We start from the raw sequence: 14,645 nt of genomic DNA on the forward strand, positions 1-14,645 counted from the left end.
AGGATTTAGAAGACCACCACAGATCCAAACATCCTGATCCGGGTTCCACTTTCATCTCAATCCAAACCATTGTCTCTGATAGAAGAAACAGAGAGCTGTGCGAGGGTGAGTCTGGAGGCACCACCGATGAAGGGCCTAGAGCAGCATCTCTGAGAAACCTGCCCCTGCGGGTAGGAAGGGCAGCTATTCCACATGTGGTGGAAAGAGCACCAGAACTGGTGGCAATGGGGCATTTTGTACACAGTGGCCTTGAAGAAATTAATTTCGTTGGCAACCGTCTCCATTACTGAGCCCATACAGATCAGCCTACGGTGGTCAAGTAAGGAACCACCGGCTCACTGCTCTGGTGAAGAAAGGGAAAGGTGCAGCCAGTGCACACAGATGGCTTTTAATAAAAGAGTTACTGTGAAAGGAATGAAACCGGCAAGCAAGAAGCACTGAGGGATTTCCTCACAGATGGCTTTAAATAAAAGAGCTACTGTGAAAGGAATGCAACAGCAAGCAAGAAGCACTCTGAGGAATTTCACCCACATGAGACTGCCTTAGCCAGGTTCTTTGCTATCAGCATGAACATTCTCTTCTAGCCTAGGAAACTGATGGAAATAGTTGATTCACAGGAAGACTTCTTTTAAACCACATCTGAACAGGAATGGTCACAGTCACCCCATTGTGGTCAATCTGCACATGTAGAACAGTCACCACTCAAAACAGTCTTGTTGGAGGGTGTTTTATTTTGCATGAGTACCAGGGCAGCCAGGTCCATCTGACCCTTTATTGGCCACCCCATAAAGTTAAACTCCTCTGAAAATGTCTGTGATGCCAGCACATCTGTTGTTCTAGGTAAAGAAAGAAAATGGTAGTGTAAGGCCACAAGAGAATCTCCTGTTAAGCGCTATTAGATTTAGGCATGTTTGAAACAAGGAGTGGATTCTGATTGTATGTATGGCACATATCTAGTGCAAGGTATTGAGGGGCCATCCTTTAATGAACAGTCTGTCTAAAAAGAAGCTCGAGTTCCTAGGGACCAAGCACCTTAGGCCAGAGTGGTCTTCTCTGCTTCCACAAAATAAACTCCTTGCATGGGTAATAACAGATATATATCATGGCGACCAACACCGAATAAAACTTTGAAGCACCGAATCGTGGTCTGTATCCGTTTTTGAGTCTATGCAGGATTGCATTAGAAACGCGGAATACCTGTGTGTATATATATATATATACGAAGGGGATCGTGTGGCATATTTCTTCGCGCCTGCCAGGAGCGCGATACAAGGACCCGTCCAAGCAAGTGTCCTGGAACCTTTCTGGCAAACTTGTTTCCTTCATCAAGGTATTGATAGTTTACAGGACCGCCACGGGAACGGGCCATTGCAAGAGGCCACTGTCAAACGGCAGCCTGTAACTTTACCGGGAGGCGGGTTGAAACTCTCCTGCCTCATGGCCCGGCGTTGTTCCTATTTCTTGTGGCTTTGGACGTTGGGGACCCGAGGGAGCTCTTAACACATGAACTATGGGGCCACCAGCCGCTACACGGCCCCCCCTTTGCGAGGCAAACTTCGGCGCTCGATCCAGCTGCCAGATGGATTAGAAGTGATGCATACTGGGAGCTGTAGTGGTTCATTGCACTGCAGCATTCCCGGCGGCAGGATCAGCTGAGCTCCCACCAATGGGAGTGCCCTGGAAATTACAAAGGAGGGAGGAGGTGACACCCACGAACAATTCAGCATCTGAGGAAGGCCTAAAAGGCCGAAATGCATTATGCTGTGCAGTTTGGTGAATAAAAAGCTCCCAACAAGTACCCGCTGTGTCCTTGGGTTTCCTTGTAAGAAGGGGATCGTGTGGCATATTTCTTCGCGCCTGCCAGGAGCGCGATACAAGGACCCGTCCAAGCAAGTGTCCTGGAACCTTTCTGGCAAACTTGTTTCCTTCATCAAGGTATTGATAGTTTACAGGACCGCCACGGGAACGGGCCATTGCAAGAGGCCACTGTCAAACGGCAGCCTGTAACTTTACCGGGAGGCGGGTTGAAACTCTCCTGCCTCATGGCCCGGCGTTGTTCCTATTTCTTGTGGCTTTGGACGTTGGGGACCCGAGGGAGCTCTTAACACATGAACTATGGGGCCACCAGCCGCTACACGGCCCCCCCTTTGCGAGGCAAACTTCGGCGCTCGATCCAGCTGCCAGATGGATTAGAAGTGATGCATACTGGGAGCTGTAGTGGTTCATTGCACTGCAGCATTCCCGGCGGCAGGATCAGCTGAGCTCCCACCAATGGGAGTGCCCTGGAAATTACAAAGGAGGGAGGAGGTGACACCCACGAACAATTCAGCATCTGAGGAAGGCCTAAAAGGCCGAAATGCATTATGCTGTGCAGTTTGGTGAATAAAAAGCTCCCAACAAGTACCCGCTGTGTCCTTGGGTTTCCTTGTAAGAAGGGGATCGTGTGGCATATTTCTTCGCGCCTGCCAGGAGCGCGATACAAGGACCCGTCCAAGCAAGTGTCCTGGAACCTTTCTGGCAAACTTGTTTCCTTCATCAAGGTATTGATAGTTTACAGGACCGCCACGGGAACGGGCCATTGCAAGAGGCCACTGTCAAACGGCAGCCTGTAACTTTACCGGGAGGCGGGTTGAAACTCTCCTGCCTCATGGCCCGGCGTTGTTCCTATTTCTTGTGGCTTTGGACGTTGGGGACCCGAGGGAGCTCTTAACACATGAACTATGGGGCCACCAGCCGCTACACGGCCCCCCCTTTGCGAGGCAAACTTCGGCGCTCGATCCAGCTGCCAGATGGATTAGAAGTGATGCATACTGGGAGCTGTAGTGGTTCATTGCACTGCAGCATTCCCGGCGGCAGGATCAGCTGAGCTCCCACCAATGGGAGTGCCCTGGAAATTACAAAGGAGGGAGGAGGTGACACCCACGAACAATTCAGCATCTGAGGAAGGCCTAAAAGGCCGAAATGCATTATGCTGTGCAGTTTGGTGAATAAAAAGCTCCCAACAAGTACCCGCTGTGTCCTTGGGTTTCCTTGTAAGAAGGGGATCGTGTGGCATATATATATATATATATATATATATATATATATCCTAGCATTTGTTGGGTGTCATAACTAAAACTACAACCCTCTTCTGGTTTCAAAGATAGCTAAATATACTGCCGCAAAAAAAAGAAAATCTCCCTCTCTGCCCTGGATTAGGAGCGCAAATACGAACTTTATTTCACGAAATAGCGTTAACTTGGGCTAATCATATCAATTCTTCCTGCCAAATTCATAGGAGCTTAGAAACCTATTGACTATCAGTCTTTATGACTATGTTTTTAAAAGCATGAACTGGAGATGGATCTACCAACGCTTATGCATACTTTTTGCCCTCATGCGGAAGTTTACTGTGTGCAGATGACACTGGTAGAGTATTGCTCTATCTCATTCCCGATTGTCAAGGATATAATCTCTTGCTTGAGCAGAACAACTCAGTCTTCAAAATCAGAGGATCTAAAGTGTGCTCCCTCGTCATCTGCACTAGTCTGGATGGACATCGACCAGGCACTTCACAGTAGTTTGTGTCCATCTGGCCTAAGTAGCAGAGTAGTGATGGCAACTGTGCAAGATATGGTAATTTAGCAACTTTAACATCGCAAAGGTAACCGATGATTTAAATCACTCAAACAAGTAAACTTTGAAGTAATGTTACCAGATAACTCCATGTCCTCAGGGACACTGTGCTCTAGCCCAGTTTTTTCTTCTATGCACACTCTAGAACTTTAGTCCAATTGGTTCAATTGTGGCTTACCAAACTTACAACCCACAGCTTACACTGGGTGGTTGTTTAAAGCCCCAGGGCAGAAACAAGGTGCCTTTGATAACATCTAGCGATTTGGTAAACTAGTCCCAAAGATATACTATACTTGCTCAGTCTAAACAAACGCTTTAAACAATCATCTTTAAGAAGTTTACATTTTTTACTTTTAAATAATTCTCCAGAGTGAGCAATGGAAGGTGTGCTGAAAAAAAGACTAACCAAATTAGCCTACAGGAATGGACACGCGAATGGTTGAGAAAGCTTCAATTTATTAAAACATATGATACTTGGATAATTATTTTACATACAAGTTTAGGGCTCAACGTAGTTTGGAAAACAATTTTTTATATATATATATATATATATATATATATATATATATATATACATACTAAGGGAATAGAGCTATTCCGTGCTTCTTAGGGCTCTCTACGCATGCTATATGTATTTTAGTCATCCTATGTATAAAATTACATAAGAGTAAACACATGATAAAAACACTAATAAGAAACCAACTGTGAAAGTAAATAAAGAGAAGTTTGGTGGCAACGGCTGTAGTAATATCCAAAATAGAAAACAAGAAGGGTCTATTTTAAACAAGTGAGTACAGTCTACATTAAACAAAACCTTATTATACAACATAATTAACAATCACTTGCATTCATGCCACATACATGGAACAGCCCACTTGCAAGTAAACAATTCCATTCTTTTAGAGCAACTGGCTTTCTTGTCCCTCCCCAAAGACAGTCCAACAAAGATCAGGCTGTCTTGTGCGTCAGGTCAATAGGAGCCTGGTACAGAATGGGATAATGGTTTCTTTGCAGCACGGATGCTCTGTACTTGCCAGTTCAGTTACTGAGGCTACAATTTTACCAGCTGAGCCTGGTTTGAGGGGGCTGCCCGTTAAGAGGCAGAAACAAATAAAAAAAATATATTTTAATAGGTTTGCTAGAAATTGCGCTCTGAGATCTTCGTTACATTTCATATTGATAACCAAGCTCATCTAGAAATCCAGCTGGCAATGCTTACTCTGGGAGGTGGTAGGGGTTAGAAACTCCGGTGCAGCATCACACAGTAAATAACAAACTCAATGTCCACCAGTGCTTCGACCCCAAAGAACAAGACTTCTATAATCCGATACGTAAAAGGGACAGTTACAATTACTGCACATCCTATGTATTTTATAGTGTTTCTTTAGTAGGCACTCTTTTGTGATAACATTGAGACCTAGGTAATGGCTAATGAGGGCAGTATGCTCAAATAGCTTTGGCAATGGTCAGCTTTTTCTACAAAGGTACCAGATAGAAGGATGCAAAGTGGCTGATTTGCCAGGATAAGTAATTCCCAGTTTTTATGACTCTGGCGCAAAGTGAGCAACTGTGAGACCATGCTGCCTAATTTCCAGTTAAAAATGCTCAAGAAACCCTCAGCCCAAAAAATCCAGATTATATTGGTACTACCAAAGTCAAAAGCAATGACGAGTGCAGGAGAATTGGTGTCTTGGCTCTCTATATAGCTAAAGACATCCAGTCTCAGTGTCCCGCCAGGAGACAGGTCACATAGTCGACTATAAAACTCAACTAGTTTCCAAGGCACTGGCAACTCTTTCAACGGGGTCAGATTAATCAGTGAGTCGGCAGCGACTGTGAGGGCAACACAATTTAAGGGGCTATAACAGGAAAATTAACACAGTCAGCACAAAACTTTAAAGTGCTTTGGGAATCCACAGGATGGGATACCCACCAGACCTACAGTCTTGAGTGGTCACAACGGAACTTAGCTACAGGAGTAGAGTGCAATGCGACTTTAAAATGTAATATCTGAAGAAAGGTGTTAGCTAGAGAGATGGTTCAAATCATCAACCAATGGAATGCAAGTCCAGTGAAAAGAACTACCTCTGTTTCTTTCTAAGGCACATACAGGCATCCAAACAGTATGGAGGGCAGTGTGGCCAGCGCAGGCGCACTATAGATGCAGAGATAAGGGTCTCAGCAGATCTACCAACTAATCCTTTAAAACCGTTCCAATGTTTTCAAAATACAACAACCATATTAATGACTGATTCATATAAGGTTGTAACTTGTGCAAAGAACCAGATACAGGACGGCTCCCACCATTCTGAAACACCTCAGCTCTTATTAACATGTGGGCGCTCTGCGTTCCTGGAGTGCAGACCTTCTAGTGGTCCCCTGGTTCCAAAACGTGAAACTGGGAGGCGCTAGGTCGTTTTGTGCTTCCTTAATGAGAAACATTCTCCCCTGTTCTAGGAAAACAAATCAAGAAATGTTCTTTTGCAAAGAACTGAAAACCTGGTTCTAGTCTGAATCTTTTGAGTTCCAGTTCTCAATGTCAGTCAGGCTGCCCCATTGGTAGTACCATAAAATTGTTTGGTGATGAGCTCTGTGGAGTACGTTTTCACCGACTGCCTCTGTAACTCTGGAATATTGGATATGGTTGGTAGGTACCTGGTCAGAGAGTTCATTAATGTGACAAATATGCAGATCTTAATTTAGCAGGGCCCGGTGCAGCTCTTCCTGGCTATCGCTTCCTTTCCCTGCTGGTCTTTCCTCCCGACTGACCTTCTCCTGGTTGGTCACAGCAGCAAGTATTCTCAGTACCAAAGGTGGAAAGCTACTGGCAAAGAAGGACCTGTCCCTGACAATTATCTCTTTCAGTTGAGAAGTGAGGCCTTCTCAAAGTCCAGGTGAAGCACCGGTTACTGGTGCAGAGACACAAATAATGATCCTATTGTGGGTGTGCAGCCAGGAGGCCTTGAACAACCCATCCACGTTGAGCTATATTCAAGTTCAAAAATCTACTTCCAATTCTGAGACGGAGAGTCCCCGTCGCCAGGCAACAGCCAGTAGCATGGGAAAAGGAAGGGATTTACCTCACTCTTCAGTAAACTTTTAAAGCAATGAAAAGGAGCTCTTCACACACCCAGTTTTAGATCTAAGGCAGGAGTCGCACCTTAAACAAACTTGAGTACTGTTAAGCCGATGAATGCAAAAACAAAGCAGATCTGAAAAAAGTCACTTAAGATAGTAGTGCTTTTCCAAGCTTTGAAAGGAACTTCTATTCAAACAGCAAACTTTTTTAATTTCCTTGCATCTACACACTGGTATGATTTCTGTGAGTGATGGACACACATTCACTCTCGTCCACTTTATGGCCAACAAAATGTCCACGTGGCCTTCATGAAGCAAGAAATACCTCAATGCTTTTCTGGCAGTAACCACAAATCGCATGCAAGCACAGAGAACGTAGTACATACACTTAGGAGCAAGGTTTTGAAGCAGTATGTTTAATCAGCTCATTGGTAATACCCATGTCTCTATCGTAATTTCTAATATTGTTGTAGTAAAATGTTGATTAGGCACAAAAACACACAAGGAAACCAGTGAAAAGGTTGCTTGGAACAGCTATTGACTCTGTGGTCTAAGTGACCCTCCTAATCGGCAGATTCATCTGTAAAGCCAGCTGGGGTACCATAGCACAGTGCATGCAGCCCAAAGCGGTTGAAATTACCCACCTACACATTTTCCATTATAGATATAAAAAGCTTGCCTATTTCCACAGCACCCAGGCAATGACGACTAGCTTTGCTGTGACTGATCACTTGAGCCTCCTATGACCTTTAGCAGAGTTTCACACAACGCTATATATCAACCAGTTACTTTATGGGATTCATTAAGGCGTTTTATTAAACCCCAGCATGTCACTTGTATTGTTATTGCAGCGAGAAAGATCACAATTCATTCAGAAAAAAACGTGTTAAAGTTAATGAAACCCACAAAAGTCATCTGTGCATTTTCAGGTCTGAAAGAATGCAAATATAATGAAAACTGATTCTATGGTTTTGTTGAGGCAAGCCAGATTTCACTCTCTTAGGAAGACAAACTTTTGTGGATCCTCATGGGGCACAGTTACTAAACGTCCACGTAACACGGGGCAGCAATCAGAGCTGCTGCGCTGCAATAGAAAGGCCTCATATTTGCAAGAATATGGAGCATTTCTGCACCCTCCTTATGCTGGTGCACGGTATGCAGCCAAGCACCCAACACCCTTGCACTATAATGCAACGGGGGCTGTGTTAGGCAGGAAGGGACATCCTTCCAGCACGAAAAAAGTACTTTGAGGCATTATCCACTTTGTGTTCTGCAGCACACGAGGAAAGAGGAAATTATGAGCATCAAAACGTTCTTCTCCTCATTATGCCTCACTTGGGAAGGTGGAGCATTTTGACGCATTCCCAGATATTTACAAGTCTTTGTAAATCTGGGAATACCCAAAAATCTATGGCTGGATGGATGGGAACGCCCATGCTCCTCCACCTATGGAAGTTGAAATGTAAGGTAAAGTAGTGCAAGCATTTCTTTACAAAGCCACGCAAATCGCACCTTGCGTGGCTTTACAAATACTACTGAAGGCTTTGCCTTGTTCTTGCATGAGGCAATGACAATGCAAAGGCTTCGTAAATATGGGCCTCGGTCTCGCTCTGCAAGACTTTTAAATAGCTCAATTTTCAGACCTGTCAGGCTGAGGATCACGGGGGGGGGGGGGGAAGATACACCCCACCTAGCACACGCATGCCAAAAAAAAAATACTGAAGTTTTTCAACTCAGTGTAGACTGCTGCATGGACGCCTAACTGTGCAGGAGTCTGAATTTTGAGTTGTGCAGAGTGTAATGCATCTTGTAAGCACTGCGTGTGGATAAAGCGCACCCTTCATTAAATTTCAGCAGGTCAAACCTGCCGAAATTTAACAGGGGAACCAATACGGTATATACTGAGAAATTCGGATTTTGGGGTAGTAAGTACCACAAAAATGGAACAGGTGCAAATCATATGAGATTGGATTAATCTCACCTACCCTCGGGGCACTCGTAATTAAGGCTTAGGAAGGAAAAGTACTCGAGTCTTTTGATTTTGTATATTATTGACCTAAAAATGTCCAAGAAAACACTTCTTGACACCCAAACGTATACATCCACATACATGCTCAATGAATAAAACATCGTCCCAGGGTAAGACCGACATAAAAATCATAGAACATTATTGAAGGGACGCAAACTAGCACTACGAGGCAATATCAAAAGGAAGATAGTACGTAACCGAGATAATATAATCCCCATTCCCCAATACAATACATACACTTCACATCAGTGCCTGACTGGAAAAATAGAAGTGCAGGTACTCTGTATCAGAGTACTCGGTATCAGAGTACCTGCGTGTTACTGGGAAGAGGAGGTACTCTCCAATTAAAAATATTGTGTTCCCCTTGAGAAGTACAGGTACTCTCCTCAAAATAAAATAATAAAAAGTGCCGGTACTCAGTACCAGACAGTACCGACCCTTTTAAAGCGCTGCTTAACATCTTAACAACTGAATGAAGAACCGGTGATAAATGTCATTTCTTTCTACCAGTCTGCTTTGCTGTCAAGCGCATAAGAGGGAAATCGAACCCCTCCCTTCTCACAAAGCACACCTCACCTATCTTGAGTTCCGACGCCACTTTCATTTCCTCTGGTGACAGGTGTTTTTTATCACTACCGACTTAGCGGTAAAATGACATCAGTCAGGAAAGTCCCCACCGGCCCAGGGAAAGAGGAACACCCCGCCCTTCGCCTCCCAGGTGTAGCATTTTAGGGTGGAGCAAAACATGCCCTCTCTCTGTGTCATGTCGTTGTAAAGCGAGCAGCTCTCCCAGTGCTTTAAATGAGAATATAGAAGTGCGGTACTCCCACTATCAGGGTGCCTGCTTCAAACTGAGAAGTGCCGGTACTCTCCCATATAAAGAATTGAAAATCTCCTGTGAAAGGATGTTGAGGTGCCATTCCTTTCACATTAAAGAATTACAGGTACCTGCCCATTTAAAGCACCGCTCTCGCCCCACGTGAACGAAGCAGTACACCCTCTTCTTGTGTGCCACATGCTTGTAAAGCAGACTACCCCTTTCTGTGCATGTTATGGTCTCCAGTGTAATAGATGGCGGCATTCCGAGAGGTGTCTTCATTTGAGTGAACTATGAGTACTGATGATAGGGATGTGAAGAATGGAAAGCGCGAATCTAAAACAAACATTTTAGGACAGGTGGTGTGACGCCAGAGTTGCCGACTTTGGAGCTGGGGAACAAACAGCGTTCGAGTCTCGGCATCGGCTCAACATCCTGTGATTCTGGGCAGACCACTTTATCTCCCAGTGTTTACAAAAAATGTATGGACTGTAACTGGTTCTCATGTAAAGCGATCCAATACCTTCGTGGAGTTAGCGCCATTTAAACTGCAAACATGTAACGTTGCATTACGCCACACCTACTACCTACGTGAATAAAGATCCAAGATGGCCCGGGAATGCGAGGCCACCCACCGTAAGCGACTAGACACTTGCACCTTGACGATAACCACAGTCCTTCGTTCACACTCGCCCCAACCCTGCCTCCCCCACGGTGCAATCTATACCCCCGTGCTGCACGCCACCGACCCCTCCCTCCACATACATAGCACCTCACTCACCCCCGGTAGGAGGCCGCTCGGCGTCAGCAGCACGTGCGGAAGGGTCCGGGCTAGGCTCTGCATGGGGTCTGCCCGGGGCTTTTCTACTCGGCCCTCTGAGCGGACAGCTGTTCCCCCACCCTCCTCCTGGCGAGCAGGGCACGGAGAGCCCCCGCCCACACCCCGTCCTACAGATAGCGAGCCCCGGGAGTCTCCGCACGCCCACACGGCCACTTGTTATCTGCTGACCAGGCCCGTCGCCAAGTTTCCCTCTCAGAACAACAAGCAAATTCAGACACTTGAGGAAACGAAACAAAAAGGCCAGGCAGCTGCAGAGATGGTCCTTTCATGAAGGCAAAACACACGGCCTTCGAGCGCCCTCTGGTGGAACGGCCAGAGCTGCCGACTCCGAAGCTGGGGAATCCGCTTCGAATCTTGTCGTCGAACTCACGCCTGTGATTCTATTACAGGACCGGAGGCTTCAGATTATGCTTCTCAATCTTTACTGCATAAAACACAGCAGCCAATGAAAATGTATATTTTCAGTAAACATTAACCACAAAACTTCATTACCCATGAACACCCATGAGTATAGGCACGCCCCCACAGTCCATAAGAACCCCTTGCGTGCTCCCATCATCCTCTTTCTTTGCTGCTCACAAGCCAGAGTTAAGTGCACCTTCCCTGTTCCCTCACTCTGCTTGTTGGTCTGGGGGTGCTGTGGGAGATTATTGTGTTGTTGATGTTTATTAAGGTTGTTTTGAGATTGCTGCGGCTCAGTCCGCGCCCTGATTGAGGACATTGGTGTTTATTCTGGTTTGGTACATTTTGGGCATTATTTCTGGTAATTGCTATAACGCGCGTAGGGTTCTCTCACCTCGCGGTACATGTGGGGCCGTCTCGACACTGGGGCAGCTTCCGCTGGGGAGCGCACGCGTTTTAGCGCGTTTATCACGGTCTTTGACCGGCGAGGGGCCGCCGCGTCTCCCAGAGGGGCCCGTTACCGGCAGCCTGAGGGCGTGCAGGAGCTCCCTCATACGCCCTGCGTTCAGGCCGGGTGGCTCACGGCCGACGCGCGCGCCCAAAAATGCTGACCATTTGGGCTTCTTTTTAGTAGGATTTGGTAGCGTTTTGGGCGGCGCGCCTCGGCACGTCTCCAAGGCTGACAGGAACGCGCGTTTTGCGCGTTTGCACACACCGGCTTGCCTCTCGTCAATCCCCCGCTTCTGGTGGTGTAAAAACGAGGTCCTGAGTGGGCACACGCTCGGTGTATTTTGGACCTGGGTCATTGGCCCTATTGATTACAGCGTTGCTGAGGGGGTTTGGGTACAGTTTGACTTCTATATTGCTTGTGTGCAGTGGGCTGACCCCCCCCACCACCCCCAGTTCTGCCAGGGTTATTCCCTTGTGACTAGCAGTGTGGCACCATGGAAAATTGGGCTAAGTACCCAGATGAAGAACAGGCAGAAGGGGAGGATACATCAGAAGGGCAGCAGGAGGCTGTCCTAGAAGATAATATTGTAGAAGCCCTGGATGCCTCGGTCCAGGCTTCCGTGAATAGAGCCATGGACACGAAGGTCCCTCAGACTGTGCAGCAGGCACTAGCAGTGGCCCTGCGCCCCATTAAAAAACAATTAGAGGGTTTTGCTAAGCGCCACGGCTACGGCAAACACAAGAAACAAAAGCGGCCTAAACCCTCTACCTCGACAGCAGTTTCGGATGACCGCCATCTCTGGCCTCACGCTCAGTCCATGGCTTCCTTGCAGGATCGGGACGCTCCTACTCAGCCACGATCTGGTGGCAAGGCGAAGAGTAAGCGCCAAATAGTAGTGGACACGGATTTCACCACCTCCTACACTGATTCTAGTACAGGCACTGATTCATCGGAGGAGCAGCCTCCGCCCCCTAAGAAGGCTAAGTTGGCTCCCGCGGCCGCGGGGGCAAGGCACCCAAGGCTTTTCATTTTGACCCTTCGGACATAATTCACCCTCGGTCTTCGGACTGGGTCCCGCCAGCGGAGGTTTCGGAGTATATTCATGATCACCTCCGGAAGAGTTTCACGAGAGAGGTACGCAACCGGCTGAGGGATGAGTGCCCACGTCCAGAGATACCGGACAATGTCGCAGACACTCCGGAGATTGACGCCAGTATGTTGACCTTTTTGAAAAAGTTTTCTAAAGACCCCAAAAGGGGGCTTGACAGGGCCTGGCGGGGCTGTCAAGACAAGATGCTTGATGTTATTGGCCCCCTGGCCAAGATCTTAGAAATGGCCCTTGCGGCCAAGGAAGGGGCAACACCGGTGGATCTGGACATCTTGGCTGAATGGACTCAGCGCGCGATTTGCTTTCTAGGCAACGCAAATTGCGCCGTCTCTTCGGAGAGGCGCAAGTCCTTGCTGCTTCGAATGGACAGTAATTTAACAGAACTTGCGGAGGCGGAACCAGGTCCCCTGGCTGGGGGCTGTCTCTTCAGGGACCGTTTCATTAAAGATGTCACCAAGTATGTTGGTACCTTCACCGCGTTGGACAAGGCCCAGAGCGGTATCAAGCGAGCACTCACACAGGGTGTTTTCAACAGGGCCGGGCGAGGCGGGGGTCGCTCGTCAGGCCGAGGCTTCCAGAGAGGCTCCCAGAGAGGTGATTTTGGACGAGGCCGGGGCGAGTGGGATTCGACCCGCGGCGGCACCTTCTATCCTTCTCGGAAAGGCTTCAACAGAGGACGTTTCCAGTCGGGAAACAACAGGGCGAGTTTCAAGGCCCATCAAAGTTCCGGTGAGTGTCACGAACTTATCTCTTCTTCCTTTGGGGGGTCGCACGCAGCATTGTCTTCTGCACTGGCAGGCGTTGACACAGGATGCTTGGGTTTTACAGACGGTTCAAGGGTTCCGGCTGGAATTCTATTCTCATCCTGCGCAAGCGTTACCCCCGCCACCTCTCCGTTTTTCCCAACTAGATCACAATTTCATAGACGCAGAGGTGGCAGACTTACTGACGAAGGGAGCGATCGCTCAGTGTCAGCGAAGCCCTCGCGGCTTCTCCAGCAATGTCTTCATAGTTCAAAAGAAAGGAGGTGGCAACAGACTTGTGCTCAACCTCAAAGATTTCAATCAGTATCTGGTATACAACCATTTCAAAATGGAGGGTATTCACATGCTGGCAGACTTATTACAAGAAGGGGATTGGATGGTTCGATTGGACTTGAAAGATGCTTATCTTTCTATTCCAATTTTTCCGCCACATCGCAGGTTCCTGCAATTTCTTTGGAACGGCCGTTGGTACGAGTACTTGGCTCTTCCTTTCGGTCTCTCCTCGGCCCCCTGGTGTTTCACCAAAGTCATGAAACCAGTGGTGGCCTACCTCAGAGAAAGGGGAGTGCGTCTGATCATTTATCTGGACGACGTCCTGATAATGGCACAGGACAGGTCGGTCCTACTGCAACAGCTGACCATGACTACTTCACTGTTGCAGCGCCTAGGATTTGTGATCAATCTGAAGAAGTCCGTGATGATCCCTTCTCAGGTGATAGATTTTCTGGGATTCACGATCAACTCCCTCACGGCGCAACTGTGTCTTCCGCGGGCGAAGTTGAGGGAGCTGAAGAAAGAGATCGTAAAGTTACTAGACAGTCAACTGGTCACGCTCAGAACTCTGGCCAGGATTGTAGGGATCCTGGCGTCGTCAGTTCAGGCGATATTCCCAGGCCCTTTACATTACAGGGCCCTCCAACGCCTCAAGATCAGGCATCTTCAGAAAGGTCTCTCGTATACGGACTCGGTCCCGCTTACGGACGAGGTTCGGCACGAACTCCAGTGGTGGCTAGGCCACGTAGATGCCTGGAACGGCAGGGCGATCTTCGGGTCGCGCCCGGACGTGGTCATAGAGTCGGACGCCAGCAGATGGGACTGGGGCGCGCGCTGTGGAGATGTTTCCACAGGCGGCAGATGGTCATCACAGGATCTGGAACTCCACATAAATTGCTTGGAGCTACTGGCGGGATCCTTTGCGGTCCGCACGTTATCCCCGAAGCAGACGTCCTGTTGCATCCTCCTGCGGATGGACAATGTGTCCGCAGTGAGGTATATCAACAAGTTGGGCGGCACGAGCTCGTCTCTTCTTGTACAAATAGCCAGGGAGTTCTGGCACTACTGTCTGCAGAACCAGATATCTGTCATAGCGGAATACATCCCGGGTCAGGCCAACCAAGTGGCGGACTGGCATTCCAGGCACTTGAGGGATTACAGCGACTGGAAGCTGCTTCCCCAGGTCTTTCTCTGGTTGCAGGCGATTTGGGGTCCTTTTCAGACGGACTTGTTCGCCTCCAGGTTGACTTATCAACTTCCCCGGTTC

General features: G+C 47.8%; 1 protein-coding gene across 1 annotated transcript in view; it reads right to left on the reverse strand.

Annotated features, from left to right (window-relative positions):
* CNP (2',3'-cyclic nucleotide 3' phosphodiesterase) overlaps positions 1 to 10,592 on the reverse strand; it is a 48,836-nt gene extending 38,244 nt beyond the window's left edge. The window contains exon 1 of the mRNA XM_078645432.1: positions 10,321 to 10,592. Coding sequence (XP_078501558.1) covers positions 10,321 to 10,383 — 63 coding nt within the window. The 5' untranslated portion in view covers positions 10,384 to 10,592. The remainder of the gene's footprint in view (positions 1 to 10,320) is intronic.
* Between the last annotated feature and the right edge of the window lie 4,053 nt (positions 10,593 to 14,645).

Source organism: Lissotriton helveticus, chromosome 5_1 (assembly GCF_964261635.1).
Source record: "Lissotriton helveticus chromosome 5_1, aLisHel1.1, whole genome shotgun sequence".
Classification (NCBI taxonomy): domain Eukaryota; kingdom Metazoa; phylum Chordata; class Amphibia; order Caudata; family Salamandridae; genus Lissotriton; species Lissotriton helveticus.